Source organism: Notothenia rossii, assembly GCF_949606895.1.
Source record: "Notothenia rossii genome assembly, chromosome: 3".
NCBI lineage: Eukaryota > Metazoa > Chordata > Actinopteri > Perciformes > Nototheniidae > Notothenia > Notothenia rossii.
The window spans coordinates 35039180-35061516 of record NC_136901.1 but is presented as its reverse complement, the minus strand read 5'-3'; the positions used below and the strand labels follow the sequence as shown (position 1 = coordinate 35061516).

The 22337-nt window shown below is 42.1% G+C and overlaps 1 protein-coding gene across 2 annotated transcripts in view; it reads right to left on the bottom strand.

Moving 5' to 3' along the window:
* svep1 (sushi, von Willebrand factor type A, EGF and pentraxin domain containing 1) overlaps nt 1-22337 on the bottom strand; it is an 80628-nt gene that overhangs the window by 36994 nt on the left and 21297 nt on the right. For both annotated transcript variants that reach the window (XM_079669179.1, XM_079669178.1), the window contains exons 4-6: nt 17116-17371; nt 15194-15370; nt 28-186 (exon numbers count right to left, since the gene is read on the bottom strand). In XM_079669179.1, coding sequence (XP_079525305.1) covers nt 28-186; nt 15194-15370; nt 17116-17371 — 592 coding nt within the window. The remainder of the gene's footprint in view (nt 1-27; nt 187-15193; nt 15371-17115; nt 17372-22337) is intronic.

Sequence of the window (22337 nt, the reverse complement as noted above, 5' to 3'; positions counted from 1 at the left end):
GACATTTTGACTTTGAGTTCCTCTCACCCTGGCAGGTCATGCCGATTGGCTGATAGCCCGGCTTGCAGACGCAGTCGCTGAGGGAGGTGCTGCCGGGCCTGGAGGTCTGATGCGAGTCGGGGCATGAGAGGCAGCTGCTCAGGCCCCCTGGGGTGCCCTCTGGTTTATAGGTGCCTGGTGGACATGCTGGAGGGAGGAAAGGAGAACAGAAAATGATTAGAAGCCAATCCGGATGTAAACATTGGATGTTAGCTATAAATGAACATTTGCAAGAAATGAAAAACAGTCTTGGGGCATTCAGGGGCTACCAATCGGAGGGTCCGATCCCAAGCCCCTGCAATAATCAAAATGTCCTTTGGCAAAACACCTGACCCCAGTTTGCTTCTGTAGGCATGTCTGAAGTACGGACGTGTATGTGAGTTGCTTTTTGTAAAAGCTGCAGCAAAATGACCAAATGTTAAAGCAAGAAGAGCTAACAAAGCATTCTGACTAACATTTGAAAAACAATGAAAACAGCTTTACAGATTTATTAGGAGACTTTGATCGAATTTATGTCTGGACGTGTAGTGGTGGAAAAATGTGGTGAGAATTACAGAATGATCTCACTGGCAAGGTCAAAAAGACAAATTCATTGCAGCATCTTAATTAGTCCAGGCAGGGGAAATGGTCTTGTTGCTCTGTAGACGATTTACTATGATACAACAATCAAAGAAAGCTTTATGAGCATCTCTCAAGCTCTGTAAGCACACATGGGCTACGTTAGAAAACCCTTTTGATCACCTGCACACACTCACACACACACGGACTTAATAGAGTGTGTTTCCTATTAGCATCACCTGAGTCCCGTTGGAGGGCATGCTGTAAAGATGAAGCAGCGGAGGTCAAAAGAAGGTCCTCCAACATTCTTTCATTCTCCATCCATCAACTTCATCTCACTCGCGGTGCAGGATCCGTCACATGGTCTTATCGGGGGTTTAAAGGTTACTTTCACACGGGATTCCGTATAAATGACGGATTAACTGATTAAACCTTTTTGATAAGTGATTTACTTTAATAGATTCAGTGACGTAAATAGCGTCTAATTCTGATATCCTGTGATCTCAGCTACTTTGAATTAGCTCCAAAAATTCAGATTATGATTATTTCTAATAAGATATTGCCAGGGACTACGGGCCTTATCAGCCATTACACGGGTGTTTTCACACAAGCAATTTGTTGTGCTGGTACTTCCCATAATTCACAGCGATTATTCCTGCAGGGAAAAGCTTTATCAGTTTCTCTACAACCACTTTCTTCTGTGGTGTTTACGTTTCTGTGTTTCCAAACCACATTAAATGGGAGCTTTTCAAACAAACAAATGACAACCATCCTTGAAGATTGCAGTCATTATTTTACATCTGATTCACCCCCACTGCTTTTACACCACGTCGTACAGTTGTCTCATGTTCATGTGGATGTCAGACGGTAATTAGGAATGCCCGTTGTGGTTTCCACGAGCCAACAAATGTATTTAATGTTCAAACGTGGGTGTTGAATAATTACTGACATTTTAGCTCAATAAACAGCAGTTCTGCTACTGAAGTCAAACATAGAAAGTAATCTTCAGGAACAATCTTCTGCTCAAATGCATTGAGTCACAGAAACTAGTAGAACAGAGGCTAGACAGGAAGTGACATCATGACTTGGTCTTGCTGTCTACTTTATAATTGTACTACTTTACTGAACTAATTACTGCTAAACCGTAGACTGGCAGAATTACACATATTAAATAGTATTACAAAATTCATTTGTGAACAGATTGCAGCCTGTAACGGCATTACATCACACCGTCTTCAAGCAAATCCAAATGTTGTTAGCGATCATTGGAAAAACAAACCGACAGTATTTAGTAGCGCAGTTTCCAAATCAAAACAGGCTACTTTCAGACGGCTGCTTTAGACTGTTTCATTGGGTGTTGTGCGCTTTAAATGAGAAACCCACACCCACACACTTCATTTAAGCACTGACACAATAACATTTAAAAATATGAATACAACTTTTATCCACATGGGATATCTTTAATGCTATTTCAGGACATAAAAAGTGAACATTTCACATTATACCAGTGTCTTTTTTGGCATCAGTTCAACAGTTTACAGTCCAGGCCTAAGTAAACTGTTGAATTACAAGCCTGTCTGTGCAGTATAGGTGCAACAGAGAATCCACAGTAATACTAATAGTCTTAACAAGTCATTTAGTTGCCGCAAAGCCAGAGGCCAGGTGTGAATTTCCACTGCTGAGCTAATGCCCCCCCCCCCCCCCCCCCCAACAACAGGTCAGCCAGGAGATATTAACAAACTGTAAAGCAGGGGCTCGCTACTGGCACTAAAACGCACCCAGTAACCCACATCAAACACACACAGAAACACATGTATACCTGTTTTGGTGTGTGTGTGTGTGTGTGTGTATGTGTGTGTGTGTGTGTGTGTGTGTGTGTGCGTGTGTGTGTGTGTGTGCGTGTGTGTGTGTGTGTGTGTGTGTGTGTGTGTGTGTCCATCTGACGCAACTACTTCATCCTGTGCCCTTTAACTCGGAGGAGGGATGTCACATAAGACGCCTGAAGGGCAGCTAAAAGTGTCCGCTCTGCTCCAGTTTGACAGCTTCATTTAAGGTTTACAGGAAGCCTAGTTATTTTTAATGTGAATCGTAACTCACCCGCAGCGCAACAGTGGAAATACTGTATTGAAAATATATAACATTTCAAATCCTGGCAGGTTGAAATGTACACAGACAGACAAATGGTCACACACAGAGTTCAGAAAGAGCCTTCTGACTATAACGATTGGAACGAAGGATGGACAGGAAGGGATTAAATGAGAAAGGAAGGAACAGCCATCAATATAAAATAAAACGGAAAAACTGGAAGGTGAATGAGGACAAACCCGTGAGGATTTCCTTTCAAATGTATCGTTGCTCCGTAGAGCCAAACTTCAGACCCCAAACTGGAACTAATGGTGTTTGGACCCCGCAGCAGTCTGGGTTTGGGTCCGTGGATATACTGCCTATGGCTGTGGAGTCAACTCGGCTGCTGCACTGCACCTTTCATTTGGAGAGGAAGTGGACCGTCAGCGGGCCAGATGACCATAAAACAGAAAGAGCCTGCTGTGTCTGGGCTGCTTGGTAGCATATGGAGAAGCAGCCGGTCAAAGGGAACTACTGTGTGTGATGAGGTTAGGAGAGGAAAGAGCCAGCCTCGGTGATCATTAAGCTATTTATCTAAAAGTTAAAGCAATATTTGAGAGACTGTGACTAATAATGTAGGTAAATGGTTTATCATAACATCACTGGCTTTCATACTTTCCGATTTTTCTAATGTTTTGAAAATGCCGTTTTGGAAATGTGCGAGTAAACTGAACATAACTCTTTAAGAAAAGATGGGAGATTAGATAAACTGATATTTTTTTTTTTAATCCATTAATGATTTTCCAATGAGGCATATCTGTATCTTTATCTGTAAAAAAGCAACTGACTTCATAATACATCCATGGTATGCTAGTAGGGGCTAGCCTATAGCTACTAGCCTGAAACAGACTATGATAACTAGGATATCACACAAATCAAAATGTTGTTCACTTTCTTCTACTTTCTACACGACGTCCTTTACATAATGCAGAAGTACTCCAAAACATGTAAACCTTAAAAATGTTACCCAGACAGCAATAATTCCAAACTTTATTTTGAATCCAAGGACTTGAATTCATTAAAGTGTCAACTATGTAAGCTGTCACAACATTTCCAACATAATAAATATACGAATATAGTCTTATGATTAAATAAGGAGTCAAAAACCAAGACAAAACCACAAAACCGAGCGCAGGCCAGTTCATCTGTTAAAGTCCTTTCTCCTAATACGAACTAAGTCATTTCAACTGGCAGACACGTCTGGTCCGGGAGCCAAAGTTACTATCACATGAGAATCTCTGAGTCTCTGGGGGGAGGCTGTGTTCGATTAGCCAGGCCTAAAAACAGACTGGGAGGAAACGATGAAAGGAGCTCCAGAGGGAGAGCGAGAACATCTGCCCCCTCCGCCACAACGACAAACAGAGAGAGGGGTTTTTTATCTGAAAGGGACATATTCTAACAATAAAGTTCAACAAAACCAGCAAACACATGCTTGCAAACTCCCAGGATGATCCATACGCTTTTCAAACACACCCTGCTTCCCACATGTTAACTTAAACATAAGCCACTCGGTTTTACAACGGGAGAATGAACTAAAAAAACGTTCACCTTTAAATATCACTGACTTTTGTTTTGTTTGGGCTTTTGACAATGAACAGTGAAAAGTAAAAACTGATGACTCTGCATCTTAGATAGAGAAAACAATATTGCAAAAAAGTATGACACAAATTCCAAATAACAATACTTTTTTTTAATACTTTACTTTGGTGATATATGAGCATTTAAAATCTATTTTATCTTTTTATATTCTCTGTGCCAAACCAAGATATAGTCTTCAGACGACTTCTGGTTTAAAATGTGATCAAAGAATAACTTAACAATCCGAAGCATATGACCAGAACGTCGATGACTTCATCCAATATAAATCTAGTGTTGGAAACCCTCTTTTGTTTCTACACTGAACAAAACAGACAACGTTTAGATGTAGGAAAGATAACTGACACAAGTAGCGTATATGATGGGCATTATGTCCAAAGCAGATTGGAAAAGTCAAAAAATCCTCAGTTTTTCCTTTTAATATTTGAGACGCCGTGACCCAATTCTGTCAGTCTTCAAAGCCAAACAATAGAGTGCAAAGGAAGTGGAGCAATATTACGAATGGGCTGCTAAATCTGGACACAGGCCTGGACACTTGTGGTCAAAGGCTCTCACACAAATGTTGTTAAGTTTGGCCTTACAGTGTCAGGGTAAAAAAAACAATGTTCACACGCGAGGAAACTTTGAGACTTCTCATGCGTGCAATAATAGACAATTTAAAATGGACAATTAAAACGTATAGTCTGGTGCACAGAAAACGACATACTGTATGTTCATGCAAAGGGCTGACAGAGACGTAAAGAAACTGGTCCTCAGTATACAGTTTATTTTCAGGTAAACAACAAATATTTTATACGTCAAGTCAGAGCCAGCAGACTATAGGCATCTCATGCAAAGTTCATGTGGACCGCTGCATTCAGTAGACTGTTGGTGGCCTAGGTGACAAGCCACCATAACAAAGAAGCTCCCACATCTGTCCACCATTCACAATATCATTGCTCCATATGGCAGTTCCCCATGTTTCAGGAATCATGACCTCAAGATGAATCTGTGAGGTCCTGTTCTACCAAGAAGCTACCGTGTGTGTAGCACCAATGCGAACTGGAAAAATGAGGGCCAAACATTATGTTCGGTTAATAAGAAAATCCCTCCTCGATGAGCGGCCCTTAGCATAACACTGAAACCATTCCAGTTCTAATAAAAAGACTATTTCAGCTGCTCATCATGAAGCAGGAAGCTTTTAGCAGAAGGTCTCAGACTTGAAATCCACTGAGAGAGTCGGCCTACAGACAGCTGTCACCTGGTTTAGTATCTCGTGTCTTTCCTTGCAACGACTAGAGTCGCTGGAGTTTTCCGACCTCAATGCATGGGTCACCTGAATCCCATCTCCGTGACATGTCAGGAAGGATGCTCTAAATCACATCGACAGTCGCATCGAAGTCCGGTCTGCTCTCCAGCTGGATTGTGGAGTGAAATGGGTGGGGGGGGGGGGTGGTCTTGCACAGCTGTCCATCTACACAGCCTCCATCTGGGGGGAAACGGACCTCCACGGACCCCCGGATCCCAAGAATGTCAAACTCCTGCATTCTTTGGAGCAGGAAACTGAGGTAGTTCAGTCGCCGTTTTCCTGCTTATTATTCCATCCTATTCCCAGAGGGAGATTGACCTCACCGCAATTGCTAGATACTTCTTATGGATTCCCAAGGAAAAGGAGAGTGTCCCGCGCGCTTATTACAGACTCCGGGAACACTGGGATCCAACGGGAGGACGAGGCAAACCGCTAAACAACTGTACAAACACAGGTTGGTCCTCAGTCTGGTAATTTTCAGTGTTTCAGTGTTCTGTGATAAAAGACTGCGATCTGAGGGACAGCGTAGCATACCACTCGGAACGCTAACGCCAACATGTTGGAAGGAAAAAGCCTGTTTTAATTTCCGTTTGTGTCACATGACCGTTTCACCAAATTCCAAGCGTGAAGGATGTGTTATCAGACGTACAGCAGACACAAACACACACACACACACACACACACACACACACACACACACACACACACACACACACACACACACACACACACACACACACACACACACACACACACACACACACACACACACACACACACACACACACACACACACACACACACACACACACACACACACACACACACACACACACACACACACACACACACACTGATTGGTGGGTCAGATAGCGAGATACAATGGAATAGAGACAGATGCTCTTCTTCCAGAAAGCTGGCAGATGCTGACTTCCTCCATCCTTATAGCCTGTGACCTTTGAGCCTGTGACGTAGAGTGTGTCCTTCTTCATCACCTCCCAGTAACTGGAGGGATTCGGGAAGATCAGAAAGTGAAAGGAAGTGGGAGGGAGCACTGAAGAGGGTCGGTGAGAGACGGATAGGGGTCACAGAGAGGGACAAACATGTTAGATTTGAAGAAAGGGCAAAGGCCTTGAAAAGCCCACTGGAGAGAAGCACTTAGGAAGCCAAATGAGGAGGAAGTCAGGCCACCTTAAATTCCCACGGGCTCATTTGTCAGTTTAAATTATGTACGAGAGAGAAATGGAAGCATTAAGAAGTTCAAATGTTTTAAGTGCGTAAAGTCACGGCATTGAAGTCGGTTGTTGTTTTTTGCCTCATAACAATGTGCTCTTTGTCAACACTGTGTGAAGTCGAGGCGCACAAGATAATGATTTAAAAAGTGTTAAGAAGAAAAACAACATTATCATTCCTGGGTTCAGTGTGAGTTCATAAGAGATTCATTAGCAAGGATGTTGTTTGTGAATACTTTATACAGCGTTGCACATGATGCCTTTAAGCAGAGCCTCAAGTTATTATTCTAGTTCTAAACCCCTAATATATATATATGAATATATATATATGAATATATATTTGTGAATATTATTCCGTTTTATCAGTGCCGTCTAGTCATTAGACGAAGATTTCTGAGTGTTTTGTCAAATCTGAGCAAGTGTTGAATCCCATAACATCAACACTGGTGACGTGACAAGTACCAAATAACCCCTAAACATCCATAACATACAAAACAAACCAAAAAGTGTGATGTTTATTTAAGATATCCATTATGTGAGCTATTGCTAATGACATTTGCTCTTGTGTGATTGTTTTACATCCTGACTTTTGAAGATACAATAAGTGCATCAATTAACTATCAGACTATATCATAATTCCACGAAAAATAATTTATATAGTTAACTAGTCATTTGTGTAAAAAACAGTAGTAGAGAGACTAGGGGTGCCAGAAACTGACCATGATCAAATTCGAAAATCGAACAGCCCTGGCGAATATTAATCGATTATTCGCCGCAGACCCAATTATGGAGACTGTAACGAATATTCAAAAAATCCAATAATCGCTGGCATCCCTAGTAGAGACTGAAAATCAACAACAATTTGATAACTGACGCATTAGTGAACCAAACAAAACTACCACTTTATCATTATCAATACAATTTGCTGTTAAATTAATCATTTCGTACTCGAGAAAACGTCCTAATGATGTCAAAGAAATCAACGTCTGCTTGTTGAGTATAATGACGCTGAGAGTTTGGTTTGAGTTTCCAGTCCTCGAGCTAGGAATGAGATCACAGCGGATTCAAAAAGAGGTGTTCCTGCTCTGTAAACCATCGTTGGGTTTAAAGCACCTGCTGACACGGTGCAGTAGCTACAGAGAGGCTCTGATATATGGAGAGAAGAGGGGGGAGTACCTGGAGGGGTTATGAGGACTACTAGAATAACGCAGGTGGAAAATAAAAGACACATTGGCACAGCGATGGAAAGAAAGATGGCGTGTTAATGACACAGTGAGGTAGTGCTTCACACCTATGGCTGTTTCACGGCTCAATGTTTTTCATGCTCTCCTGCAGAGGAGGGTCCTATTAGGCCCAGTTTACAGCTCCCCTTCCTCCTTCATCTCTGTCTCTTTTTCCTTTTTTAATCACACACATGCACAGAGCAGCCTAACACAAGTCGTGTCAGCTTTACAACATCCCTGACCTACAAACACGGCAGCAGTAGTCATCAATTAAGGCTTTTTACAGACCTATATGTGTCGTTTAATGAGCGGGGGGAGGGTGGAGCGGGGCTGAAACATGTGGTGTTGAAGGAGGGGATGAAATGGATTTCAACACTGATGTATACAGCTCTAAAACTCAAACTTCAAACAGCAAGTGACATGAAAGACTATCGGACAACACCTGCGGGCAGCTAGGCACTGGGCTCTTTAAAAACCGGGACAAAATACGTATTTCCAGGCGTTTTGGTCAACTGCCAAATGTTCTGCTAAACCTCGTGTTGATACATTTCTCTCCAATCCTATATTTCGCTTGTTAAAAGAATAACTTGGGCTTTGTTTTCATAGCTTTTTACCATGACTTTTTGATATTTCTCTGTTACCAAAGTGATAGATAATAATTTTAATCTTTATCTCCCTCTTTAATCTGAGGTTGAATTCGCAGCAATCACACTGGAAATGTCAGTAATTCCAACGTATGTTATTCAACATTGCATTGAATGCTGTCATGAATGAGTCTTGGTGTTATTTGTTATTTATTTGTATTGCAATGCCACGAGGTTAAGATGCTCCAAAGTTACTTTTTTTTTTTACAAGCAACAGGATACACTTTATAGTTCAAACGTACATTTTTTAAGCCCATTTCCTTCGTCTGAAATCAGTTTGATGTTCGAAGTGTCTCGTGATAAATTAAGAGTTGTAAATCACTTCCAGATAAATAATCATTATGATTGAGCTTATTGGTGGTAGTTCTCTAGGTCTGGCACTGAGCCAGTGTGATCTTGGCCCAGTGACTGAAAGCTCTCCATTCCCCACTAAAGACGCATGGCTCCCTCCAGGGTGAGGAATCTCCCTCCCTCACTCCCACCCCCTGCTCACCAAAGGAAAACACAAACTTACATTAGGGTTGCTCGATTATGGCAAAAATCATAATCTCGATTAATTTGGGTCAATAATTGTAATTGCGATTATTAAATGCGATTATTCATTGACTTTGAAAACATCCATTTATTGGAGAAAAAAAATGTGAATAGTATGTTTTTAACAGTTGATTACCCTGAACTTTAAGTATAATTCAACTGAAAAAAAATTAATAAAAAATAATAATAATAATAAAAAAAAGTAATAATAATAAAAAAATAATCGTTTTATTTCGATTACGTTGTTTTCGTAATCGTTGCAAGCCATAATCATAATCGCGATTAAAATATGATTAATTGAGCAGCCCTAACTTACATGCAATCAGTTTAGGCAATTAATGGGGGTCCGGGTAGTTGTGGTACTTAACCCTCCTCAGCATTTGCCCCCTGCCTCATAACTGCACCAAAACTGAGCCAAAAGTCATGTTGAGCAACCGAAGCGTTTAGAAACAAGGACTTGGATGGACTTGAGCCCTCTGCACAGAAGCAGACAGTCTGCTGAGGTTATTGATGCTATGGGGATTCAGACGTGTGCAGTTGGAGGAAATAAAAAGTCTGTATACGCAGGTTTATGTAACATGTCGGACGAGTTGGCCAAATCCACTGCTCTGGTAGAAATATATTTACTTCTAAAAAAAAAGTGCAAATTACGACGACTGAGCAAACAGAAGGACAGTGTCGAGTCTGCTGGCAGCGGTGTTAATGACCTTCTGGGAAATATCAAGGTATCTTGAAAACTCCCGGCTAGAGTCCATGAAATGCGCTGTAAATATTCATAGTGCGCAGATGTTTTATCTCAAAGTGTTTGACCTCCTGTGCCATCATCAGGCCACATTTCTTTCCAGAAAACATCAACATTGAATTGGCAGCGTGCCATGACAAACGTGTTCCTACTGTAGGCAGTAAACCCTTTCAGTGACTAATTTGGCCTTTCGTCCCGCAGCACCGCCGGGAGAGACTTTCAACACTGGTAGCAAAACCTTCATTTAATAGTTTTTCGCATAGTCACTATAATCCTAACGAGGACCAAAGCAACATTTAAAACAGATTTAACTTGGTGCAATTACTCATGCTCAAATAAATCAGATGTTAATTCATATGGCAAATGAATGAAAGGCATTGGGCTACTGTACATGCTGAGACTCTTAATCCACTCCTATGTTTACAAAGGGTTAGAAGTCTTAATATAAAAGCTACTAGATTTATTTTTGGTGTTGTCAATATTTTACTCAACACAGATTTAATCTAATGCGCAACAGATTAATTTAGTGTCGGTAAATGTACCTGTGGTTAAAAGGGATCTCTTCTGACCACAGTCTGAGTGTCTGCTCTCTCTCAGGTGATATGAACAGGCTTTGCTCTGCAGCGTTGCCCGGCATCTGGTGTGTGTCAGGTCCCTGAATGTGGTGCATTTTAATGGGTCAGAGGTGTCTGCACGCAAAGAATGCCGCAAACATGTGTTGATCCCTGAGTAGTGTGTACTTGTGCAAGTATTAGCGTGACAGTGCAACGTGAGAAGAGCTGCAGGGATGGGGATAACCGCAGACACAAAATATTTACGATGGAGACCTCCGTACGAGGGGGTGAGGCGAGTGGAAGACAAATAAATAAGGATTGCAACATTCCTCCCATTGCAACACTTTCACTTAACAAATTCCACCTCTCTTTCTGTCATTTTAATTCCTTCATCTAATTTATATCCACCGCGAGGTTTCCCCTCCCGGTCATTCACATTAAGACCGCAAATATTTACAGAGACGCTGCAGCCAGTGCCTTGTGACAAACAGAAAACGGATGCATTGTGTGTTCGGGGTCGAGTTAAAGCTCACTGCCGACACGCGTCTCTTCGGAGCAAGAGGCTTTTACTCCACTAAATACTCTTCCAGTATCAACTCAAAGGAGGACGTGTTCTGTTACACTCTCACATTTACAGTCAACAGCTCATATCTTCATCATGTCAAGCGTTTCCTCGAATCCCTATCAAGGACATCCATCAACAAAAACTAAGTATTGTGAATATTTTAGTGTCACACACAATTTTTGGCTCAAAATGAGCATAAAAGTTGATTCTTGGAAACCGAGAAAGTATTTGGCCCTACCAATAAAAAGATTATGAAAGATACGGACAGAGAAACATAGATTTGACCGGATATATACGACGCGAGAGTCAAGAGAGATAGCGTATTCTCGCGGTAACCCACAAACAACCTATGTCTAAATCAGCCTGCAAAACTTTCTGCAAATCTTTTTCCCGTCGTCTCACCTGTCATATTTTCTTTCCCTTTTTTTTCTGCCATGCTTTCTTCTGTCTTTGCTCTCACACCCCCCCCCCCCCCCCCCCCAGCAGAAGCATCCTCAGCAGCAGAACAAAAGCCAGTGCTGCTGACACCACGCTGAGACAGTCCAGACCTGCTGTCAGTCTCTCAGGCTACAGAAGAGGCTGATAAGGCACAATGTGTGACAGGAGGAAAGTATGTTCCCCTTCTCTCCCTATCCACTTCCCCATTCCTCCGGTGATCCTCGGCGATGCAGATATCGAGGGCTTGAGATTGGAATTTGAATTGGAGACGGAGATGTCCTGCTTGGCCTGTCAGAGTAAACCACACAGGGTTCGTCCTCAGTTTTCTATCTGCTGGGATTCCTATCGTGTTTTGTGGAAGAGGCTGTTTCACTTGGCTGTCGACAGATTCATAAACAACAGCGCTGAGAACTGTGGGGATTTGGAGAGTGTTTCCAACGAAGCCAATGATCATAATAATCCTCTGACAGGCCGAAGGTTGGCTTATATTGCCTTCAGATGTGTCAAAGGCTGTTAAACGTAAGGAAACAAAACCAACAAGAATAAAAACTGTAAGTCTAGACAACGAGACCACCTGAAGTCACACCCCCACCATCGAGCCTCAATGCAGCGTCCCACTCTGGCAGTGTGTGTGTGTGTGTGTGTATGCCACTCAAGAGCCCTGACGCAGACGGAGTACCCATAATTCACCAAACACCTTTGTGCTCAGCCAAGTCTGTTGAGGTTAAAGCAACAGGCGCTGGATTCTTCTGAAAACAGCGAGAGTTTGTCGGGTTTGCTTGTATGTTTCTGGGTTACTCTCGCCACAAATCTAATTGCTTTTGGAGCCACTGCTGCTTCAAAAGAGCCTTGTGAGTTATTAGAGAGTAAAACCTTCAATAAATGGAGTGTTCAAAAACATATGTTAGGCTATTTCGCACCACTTAACCAAACCAGAACTGACGAACAAGGCTCAGCCTGCCAAGTATTCGCTCAGCTCACGGTGGGTAAATGTCAACAGTATATTACGAGGATATATTCACAACAAAATAGCCAACCCCTCTCCCACGAGACATTCCTATACGAGCGAGAGACAGACGGAGGAAGCCTTTCTCAGTTGCGGTCGCAGCGCCTCGCTGTGTCCTTCCTTCCTTCGAGCTGCTGAGTCTGCGCTCTGCTATTAATTAAACCATTAAAAAAGATTAATAAGCAAAGTGGGGCTCCAGTCTGGACAACATCTGATGAGAGTTAGGGAGGCGTGCTTTTTGGCACGATGACCCCGATGCCCTCTTCATTGACTCTCACTTTTTTTAATCCTCCCTCTGTCGCTGTTTCTTCACTTTCTGGGACTTTTTAAACTCTAATCTTAATCATTTTAACTTGTCTGCCACTCAAATGGCTTTATCCCTCTTTTCCCATAATCTGATTATGGATTGAAACCATGTGGGCACAGAGAGGAAGACCTAGAGGGCAAACACACGAACAGGATCAGTGCCCATTGTTTCCTTTTATTCGATCAAGATTTCTGCAAAGCTAGTTTCTTCTCAGTCCTTGAGGTGAGGCGTCTAAATGAGTGAACCTTAACACAGCAGTTTCTCAAACACACTCTCACACACTAGCCGGAGCATTTGCGAGTCGCTCTTCTCTCCAACAATCACACAGACTGCTAAGTTGCTCTGTGACTTTGGTGATTACATGTTGAGTAAAAATAATGTATCAACCCTTCACCTTAGGCTTGAGTGATGGAGACCACCTGCATCTGATTGCAACATAACGCTGTTTGACTTGGACATTTAACGAGCCAGGGAATCGACTTTTAGAAGACAAATTAATGTGTCATTACACGGACCGCTGGGGAGTGTTTTTAATTTGACGGTCTGCAGTGTTGGAATGATTTGAAGCAACTCACTCAAGCAAAACAAATGTAATGCAACTCAACTCCACGGTGGGACCTTACAATAGGAGTAAAGGATGAATGTAATGGGTTCTCCTCATAAAGAAGGGTCACTGCACTGGATTGATAGAGATGATTATCTCATTTAAAATGGTATTATCTCTGATTGCAGGAGTCATCACAATCAACTGACGGACAATACAAGAAATGACCCTGAATTTTAAGATGATTTTTTTTCTCTGTCTTTTTTGCCTTTATTGAGGATTTACAAGAAATTGGGAGGACGGCATGCGAAGTGCAGATTCAACACAATGTCCCTAATAGATCGATTTGTTTGTGGGGTTTTAAACGTTGTGAAGCTCATTAGTAATGTTAAATAAAACATTTGGAGACTTTAAAATAGATTAGGGTGAAAGAAAGCCCTCCTACACCCCCCATGTGTTCACCCTTAAAGAAAGTCTGTTTATGTATTTCTCAACAAATAAGAGCCTATCGCTTTAAATCTACATGGGTAGGTTTCACATTATTTCAGCTTGATTTAGAGTTCATGGATCTGTACAGTTTTCCAAACCCAGGGAATGATTCCATATGTGTGTAAGCCACACTAATGAATGCATAGACATGCCTGCGTTTGAAATATTCAATTTTTATGGCTATACATGAACACACGAGTGCAACTACTTCTGAAGATTTCACTTCAATGACGTAAGGGTGCAACAATAACAAAGTAAGTCCTAAAGCCCCAACATTAAACATAATCAGAAGTAGGAAAAACAGGTTGGGTAATAGAGAATAAAAAAGGCTGTTTTATAATGAGAGCAGCATTTTGGTGCATGAGAAGAAGAAAGAAAAGGACATAAGAGATGTGGTTTGACACAAGGACGTCACTGTCTCAGTCCTCCACCTCTGCAGTGGAGTAAGGGTGTGTTGATAGTAATCTGCCCTGTGGACAGCTTACACTGCGTTAAGTGGACAGGCTGCTTATTTCACTTTCACTCACAGAGAGATCCTCGTGATTCGGAGGAGACGCTGACAGGTAAAGGAGATGAGGACAAGACGAAGGGAAAGCGTAAGGAACTCCGAATAACTATATCTAAGGTAAACTAAGGAAAAGCAAAGTAATCCGTTTGTTGAAGGTAAGAATGAACCAAAACAGGAAAGTAATAATGATGCAACAGACTTTTAATGGGGGGATGTTACCGTTTTTCAGTGAGCTCAGTGTCAGTCAGCTTGTTGCAATTCTTGGCCTCTCCCCAAAAAACACAAAGGTCTTCATAAGGTTGCCTTTGCTTTCCCTACTTTGATAGCTACGCAGCTGATTCTTTTAAATTGGAAATCCACCTTCTCATATTAACTGGGTACATGACTTAATGAGCTGCATTCATCCTGAGAAAACAAGGTGTTTCAGGGATGACATGCAAGGGAAATATTCAGTGGTTTGGAAAACAGTTCCCAGTTCTCTCTCAGCGCTGCTAGGATCTCTCCCACATGTTTTGGTGTGTTTCTTGTGTCTAATTTTCACACTCGATGCTCACGTTACAAGCATTTTGGAATGTATTACGTGAGTTACGAATTAACTCCAACTAGGTTAAACTTCACTGGCAAACTCATAAGACCTTCCAGATCATTACAAACCATTACATCCCCGCTCTGTAACAATAAAAGGTACATTGGCTGAGATATTCTAAGATTGGTGACAGTAGCAAGAAGGGTGTAACGAGACAGCTGAGATGAAGGTAAGGCCGGTGAAGTGCAGAATCTGGCACTCATCCGTGTGTCCTACCTGTGCACTCGTGCTGCAGCCCCTTCCCGTAGTATCCCTTCTCGCAGATGCAGTCGTACTGTCCGGTGTGTGTGCCGCACTTACAGCTGGCCATCAGGTCGCAGCAGTCCCTGCCGGCGTCACACAGAGAGGAGCAGCGCGACAGATCCTCCTGGATGTAGCTTCCTGTCGGGAGGTCTGAGGGACGGACAGAGGGAAGAAGCACAGGTTGCAGAAAGGATCAGATTTCACCACCTGGCAGTCAGAGCATTTACCTAAAGTTTAAGTTGTTACAGTAAAAGTGGGGGTTTCGGGCACATGTACTTGCAAGGTGCATGATTAAGGGAAAGCAATTTTAAAGGGTTTACAAGCTGCGTAATATTAAAGTATATTGGCAGGCTCTGTACGCTATGCTATAAAGACTAAATGAAACATACTTGTGACATAATCTGCTCAAGAAATAAAAGCCCCAAATGAACACCTAAGCCACAGAAATGTATAAATACAAGTACATTTAAGCCACAAGTGTTAACGGACTTTAAGCAACAGCCATTGCCTTATTCCCCAAGCATATCAATTCCTCCAAAACACACAAGAACCCAACACAAGCCAAGACATTTTCAAAGAAAAAAGAATGAATCTGAGGCCAGATCGAGCTTTGATGCTGGGCTGCGAGGAAACTTATATTTTATTTCTACATTTCAACCCATCCCCCTTTTTTTCGTTTTATTGCGAGAGCGGGAAGACAGAGAGGTCCATGGAGGAAGAGGGGAGACGTCTCTTGCGTCATTGCTGCAACTTGATCCACGGCCAGTAAGAGTGTCTCAACATGTGGCTCAACGTTTGAAAAGTGTGTGTGTTGAGGCGCTGGTCAGACTTCAAGACCGACTGATAATGAAGTGTGTGTGTTGGCTTTTGTTCTCACACCCTTATCCCCCCGCCGTCTCACTGATCTTTTCTTCTGCACCTACTGCCTGGGATTTCAGAAGCTGCCTGTGTAGGATTTATAGCTTTCTAGACACTCAGAGCTGTGATGTTTATGGTGATATTTTAGGTTTTAAACCCATGACGGAATCCCACTTTTTCGCCAAATTGTGGGAAAGCCCCCGTCAAGTGTGGGAAAGGGGCTTCGCTCTGTGTGGAAGTGAAGCGAAATGGCTGTTGGCGGCACATTACAGAAGAAACCATTTTACGTTGTCAGATTCTATTTTTAAATATTATCTGCTTCCTCCAAGTAAACATTGAATCTAAGGGTAAATCCTTCACATTAGAAATATCGCTTGAGAGGATGGTGGGAGGCATCAAGGAGACAAAGAGTAACACACTGTTAAAACCTCAAGTCCATTCCTATATTTTCAATGTATTTATGTGTATGCATGTCTTTTTAAATTCCCTTTTCTAAATATTATTCAGTACTCACATTTATATATTTCTTTATAGGATAATAATGTTTTTATTACTTTAGGTATATACTTTTTTCTTTTGTTTTATTACTATAATTTGTATTTATTTTTTACGGGGAGGGGGTTTACATTTGCATACATATTTTGCTGGTAAAAAGAAAAAGAAATATTTGTCATTAAAAAAGAAAGAAATAGAGTGCCACAGTGACGCGTCCTAAAACCCGGAAGTAAACTCCTTCCGGTTCCTTCGACAAAAACCAATGCAATTTCTCCATAGGATTTTGGAAAATATTGTAAAAGTAGGGTAGACATGTGGAAATTATCCAGCTGAACAAAACGTGATCTGTCTCTTCAATGTGTGTCAACCACAGACCTTATCTCCAGCTATTTTCCAAAATCCTATGGAGAAATTGCATTGGTTTTTGTTGAAGGAACCGGAAGTGGTAAAATGCTAACTTACTTCCGTGTTTTAGGACGCGTCACTGTTGCACTCTATGGCGCAACAAATCAGCATATGTAATCCCCATCTGTCCGTCATACCTTCGTGCAGTGCATGTCGAGCCAGGGCCTCGAACTCTTCAAAGTTGTGCACCAGGTAGCAGTGCTGCTCCTTGGGGGGGGAGGCCATGTCGTGGAGCTCCCGGATGTTTCCCTGCCAGATTCCCAGGGTGAAGATCTCCACCCCGCGTTCTCTCAGAGCGGCCGCCACCGGACGGGGGTCCCCGCCGTTAGAGTATCCATCGGTGATCAGGAAAATGACCTTGGAGGCGTTAGCACGGGAGTGACGGAGGATTTGCTGTAAGAGGAAGAAAACAAACTCATTATGGGAAATATAAAAAAAACACTTTTCATGTTGGTTAAACATCAGAGGATTTTAAATGCTGCACTCTCAAACAATATTTAGCTGACAAGAAGGACAACATCCTTTTAGTGTAACCATGCTGTTAGTGTTCTCCAAAGGTTGACCAATCACACACATCCTGTCCCTCTGCCTGCCAACTTAACTCCAGCTTTAGTGACATGACTAAACTGAATAACGAAGAACAACGTCACACACAACCACTAAAAACAGCCCTCAATTCTAGGGTTCCTCAAAAGCCTACCTCAGCAAGAGGGCACGATGAGAAGGAGGGATGGAGCTCTACGATTGTAATTATCTCTCCTACGGAGTACGCAGCTGCTTGCCAGTGGTCTCAAACCACCGGAGAACACTGGTCACACCGAGCTGTGTCCGCCCCAGACACCGGCTTCAGTTCCCAAACTAACTTTAGCCGGCGTTTACAATCCCCCACGTACAATTAGGCGGGACATTAAAGCCAGAAACACATCTTTATTTTGAGTGAAAGAGAAGAAAACAACAGGACCATCTGCTAGCTTTTCAATGCCTAGGTTTGTTGTAAGGGTGTTGGTTATGTGGATGAAACCAAGGTGAAGTCCGTAGGGCTCATATCTGTTTATTTACCAACAGCTCAAAATGTCACGACTAATCCTGGAGAATTACAGGAAAACAAAGGCTGTGTGTCGGGAGGAAGTGGATGCTTTTCTGTCTTCTGAGTCCAAACAGGACGTAATATTTAGCTACAGATGACAGGCTGTAAAATATGCGAGGTAAAGCGAGAGGAGACACGCAAGGGTGTGACCGGGGAGGGACGCAGAGAGAGGAGAAAGAGAAAGCTCTGGTCTTTATTGTCTAATTGGCTAAAGTTCAAGCGGCGCAGGCAGGAGTGGTGTAATTACAGAGTCTGTGAAGCGAGGGAGTAAAAGGAGGATAGAGAGACTAGAGGAGAGGGAGAGCCTGGTTTCTCTGATCCTCAAAGCCCTGGTTCCCAGCAGGGGGAAGTTTGCTACGGCTGCTCCAAGCTGTCAGTGATATTTCTGAACATTTCATCACATGAGAGAAGAAATCGATGTGTTCGCACTCTAGCCGTGTCCTCCTCATGTGTTAATATTGAATTTGTGAGTGTTTTAAGTTGCTGTTACATCTTTTATTAGGCGTCTACTCAAGTGCTTTTGGGTCACGGTGGTTTCTGCCTTAGCCATGAGTCAGTGGCTGGTGTTAGCGACTGCGGAGATGCCACCAAACTGAGCATACGCATTCATACCCACTAATAACAGCCTCCCGATTCGCCCCGACATACTTTGGGTCAGAGTATTAACATAAAGACGACCGCAGGAGCCAGTGTGCGGGAAGGGGGCTCAGTCTAACTCTCTGCATGCACCTTATTGGTCAAGGAATGCAGAGGGTTCACAAAAGCAGCAAATCGATATTTAACATCTGAAAACAAGCACACAGGCTGAGGTGAATACACAAACACATTATATTTGTGTATGTAGCAGCAAACAATGCATGGAAAATAAGCGTCTGACTCATAAATTCAACTTGTTTTCGCTCATGAAAACATATTTTCTCTGATATCACCACACAGGAATTAAACTGGCATTTTTTAATAACAGGAAAAAAAGAGATTCAAGAAAAAGTGGAATTTTGGCTTCAAAGGTTAACAGACATGTGTGAGAAGAAGCCTTCATGCCGAATAAATAATGGCAAGGAAAGTTACTTATTATCTCAAATACATTTCTAAAATGTTAGTCTTCCTTAAACCAATGAAATCACTTCATAAGAAAATGGACGAGAGCCTATCGTCAGTGAGTGCTAAAAAAGAAGTCTAGAAGACCTAAATATTTCTGATGCATTGATCGGAAACACATATTGCGTCTCCTACCTACCAAGCAATTCAACTCATGCTGTACATGTGTCCACCGATACTCCTCAAGCAGCTGTATGTCAGCTTGAGGCCTCACTACGCTCCTCTACATCTTATGCATTTCTTCAATTACACACTTGGCAGACACTTCAATGGCGGCCCAGGTCCAAGGAAGAGATAACAAGCCGGCAGCAATGGGACAGTTTAAGTGTGTCTGGTTTGGAGCCGATGATATCTGTCAAAGCAGCGGTGATAGTGCCGGGAGCAACAGGATTAGCGGTAAGAGCGGCGAATATATCTCTGATCCAAAACGCCTCGGACTTTGGAAAGCAGCAAGAGAGCAGGAAAGAGAGAGAGGGCGAGAGCAAGAGAGAGGGCGAGAGGGTGTTTTTATACAGTAGAATCATATACAGTCAACTACACACAGCAATAAATACGGCAGTCCAACATGCGCTGGTATTTGATTAAAATAAAATATTACTGTACATATTTTTATCAAGTTCACAACCTTTTAAAGCATCTATTTAATCTACATAGTTGACTTTTCATTTACGAATTAAAAGGGGCCCTCTTGTGCTTTTTGGGGTTTTTCCTGTAGTGTGCTGTAAAGTTCTTTGTGCACGCAAGTGGTCTGCAAACCCTAAATCAGAGCCAGCCAGCTAACCAATCAGAGCAGACTGGGCTCTGGTTTCAGACAGAGGGTGAAAAGAGGTGCTTGCAGCACAGGCAGTATGAGAAAAATAAAGAGCTTTCTGAACATTAAAGAATGGAGACATGTCACAATAGAGGAACTAAATACAATTATGAACCTGAAAATGAGCAACTAGCTGGAAATAGTTTCACCTTTCTTTAAGAATAATCAAATGGAAAGGAAAAAAAATTCTATAAGGAGTTTTCAAAACTCACACCAAGTTGGACTAAGTCATGAAAGTGAAACAGGATATCAAAATGTGGCCATAAGTACGATACCCTTCACTGATGAACCACCGATAAATAAATCCATGAGTCCACTGATGAAGAGCTGGATCCATATTCTGGCTCTCCAAACAGATGCTGGTGTGATGAGCTCTTCGAAAGGAGGCACATCGTTGCATTTGGCAGAAGAGCCTAGGAAACCACACCTTGAGTGGAGCCAAGGTGCCCCAGCTGTTAATCAAAGGCTTATATATGCATGGCAGCTATTCTGAATGCTAAATAAGGATACCCCCCCCACCGCCACCCATCTCCACCGTACTGCTGGCCTCCCATCAGCCCCTCCTGTGACTTTGATCCGGGGCCGAACCCACCTGGCTCCGACGGAAGCTAGTTAATGATTTGTTTCTTAATCCATCTGCAACAGTGGGTACCTCATCGGATAAAGCAGTACAAAGTTAAATACATAGAAACTTTAAAATATGGTATCAGTCAAATCTACACTTTTTTGTAAGATTGGTTCACTATCTAAAACATGGGAAGAGCTGTACACTTGCAATGCATTATGTTATATATTCTGTACAGCTTCCCAAGGTGCACAGCATGAAGACAAAGTACAGTCCTTACAGTATTACGCAACAACACAACACATCGGTATTAATAATAACCTAATCTTTTTGACATTGATAATAGCTGATTCCTTGCAGGGGGATTTTATTTGGGAGGTTGTAAGTGTATGCGAACAGTATGGTATGTATTAGCATTTTTTGCAAATGTTCAATGGTCAAATCTTATGTATCCAGTTTTTCTCAACCATGATTTATTTGTACTTCCTTAAGATCCACATTTTAAAAACTTAATTCGCAGGCATTCCAAGGCAGACAACTAAAAAATGCATCCGTTGAGAGAAAACTGTCTCCCCCATCGGAAGTGAGAGCGCTTGTTTTGACAGGCTATCTGCTCTTGGCTTGGGTGGTAAAAATCACAACAACATCTCTGCAGGGGCCCAGCAGAACAATGTGCACACGGATAAACAACTGCACTCACAGGACTTCACTTTGGTATTATTGAGCAACATGGAGGGAAACATACTTTGGATATTTGAGAGGAACTAGGTTGCTTGCAAAGATCATTCGTTTCCTGTTCCAATCGGAGATATGCCCTGAACTTTTGTCCCATAAATGTCTTGTTCCTTTTATCGTGCTTGACAGGAATAGAAAACATTTCATATGTAGTAAGTGGCTCCTGGTTCAAAAACATCTTAACTTTTAAGTGCGGTTGGTTCACAATTTAAAGGCAAATTAATGTGGAAATGTTTTGACATGAGAGCCTATTAAGTATTTTCTTTAATATGTTGTATTTCTTACCATTTGCGGGTCAATTGGTTCCACACTTCATGCTACATTATCTCTGTTTCACTGACTGTATTTCACAAACGTTTCCCTTGCTCAGTGGGAAGACTGACACAGTGAGGAGGGAAGGTCTCCACAGGGGCCACCCAGGATGCTGCTACATATTATTCCTTACATGAAACATATCATAAAGTAAAGCTCTTAAAGGTTTTAACCTCCTCTGCTACCTCTCAGTCTGTGAGACACTATTGATAACATGTACTTGTGGAGACTTGAAAGTTGCCTCAGACAAAGCAGAAATTCCCTTTCATAAATTTCAGGTCATCTTTTTGATTTTGGCAAATAATAAAAAGGTAACCTGCCAACACAAGTTTCAAAACTCTCTCTTCTTTTAACGCTCAGGATTTAGGATTGGCCGCCAAAAAGCATCGCCCTCAGAGGAAATGCTGAGAAATCAAACCTATAATGTATTACCATGTGCTGTATGCTTAGGCTGAATGTTTGTAATTTCTTGGTTATTTCTTCCGATGTATGTGTGTGAATGTTGTTTGTATGTTGTACTTGTTTGTTATTTGTTTTCTTGGGACCCCCTTGAAAACGAGGTGATTCACCTCAAGGGGTTTATCCTAATAAAGAAATTTGAATATAAACCTGCAGTTCTTTGTTTTGAAAAAAGGAAGTCAATGCAAGATGGGCTCACATCCGCACTATTACAAGAAGCTATTTAAGATAAACATAAACAGTTGATGCCTGCGGTGAGTCGTCTAAAATCTGTGGTGTTCTTTGTTTGCCA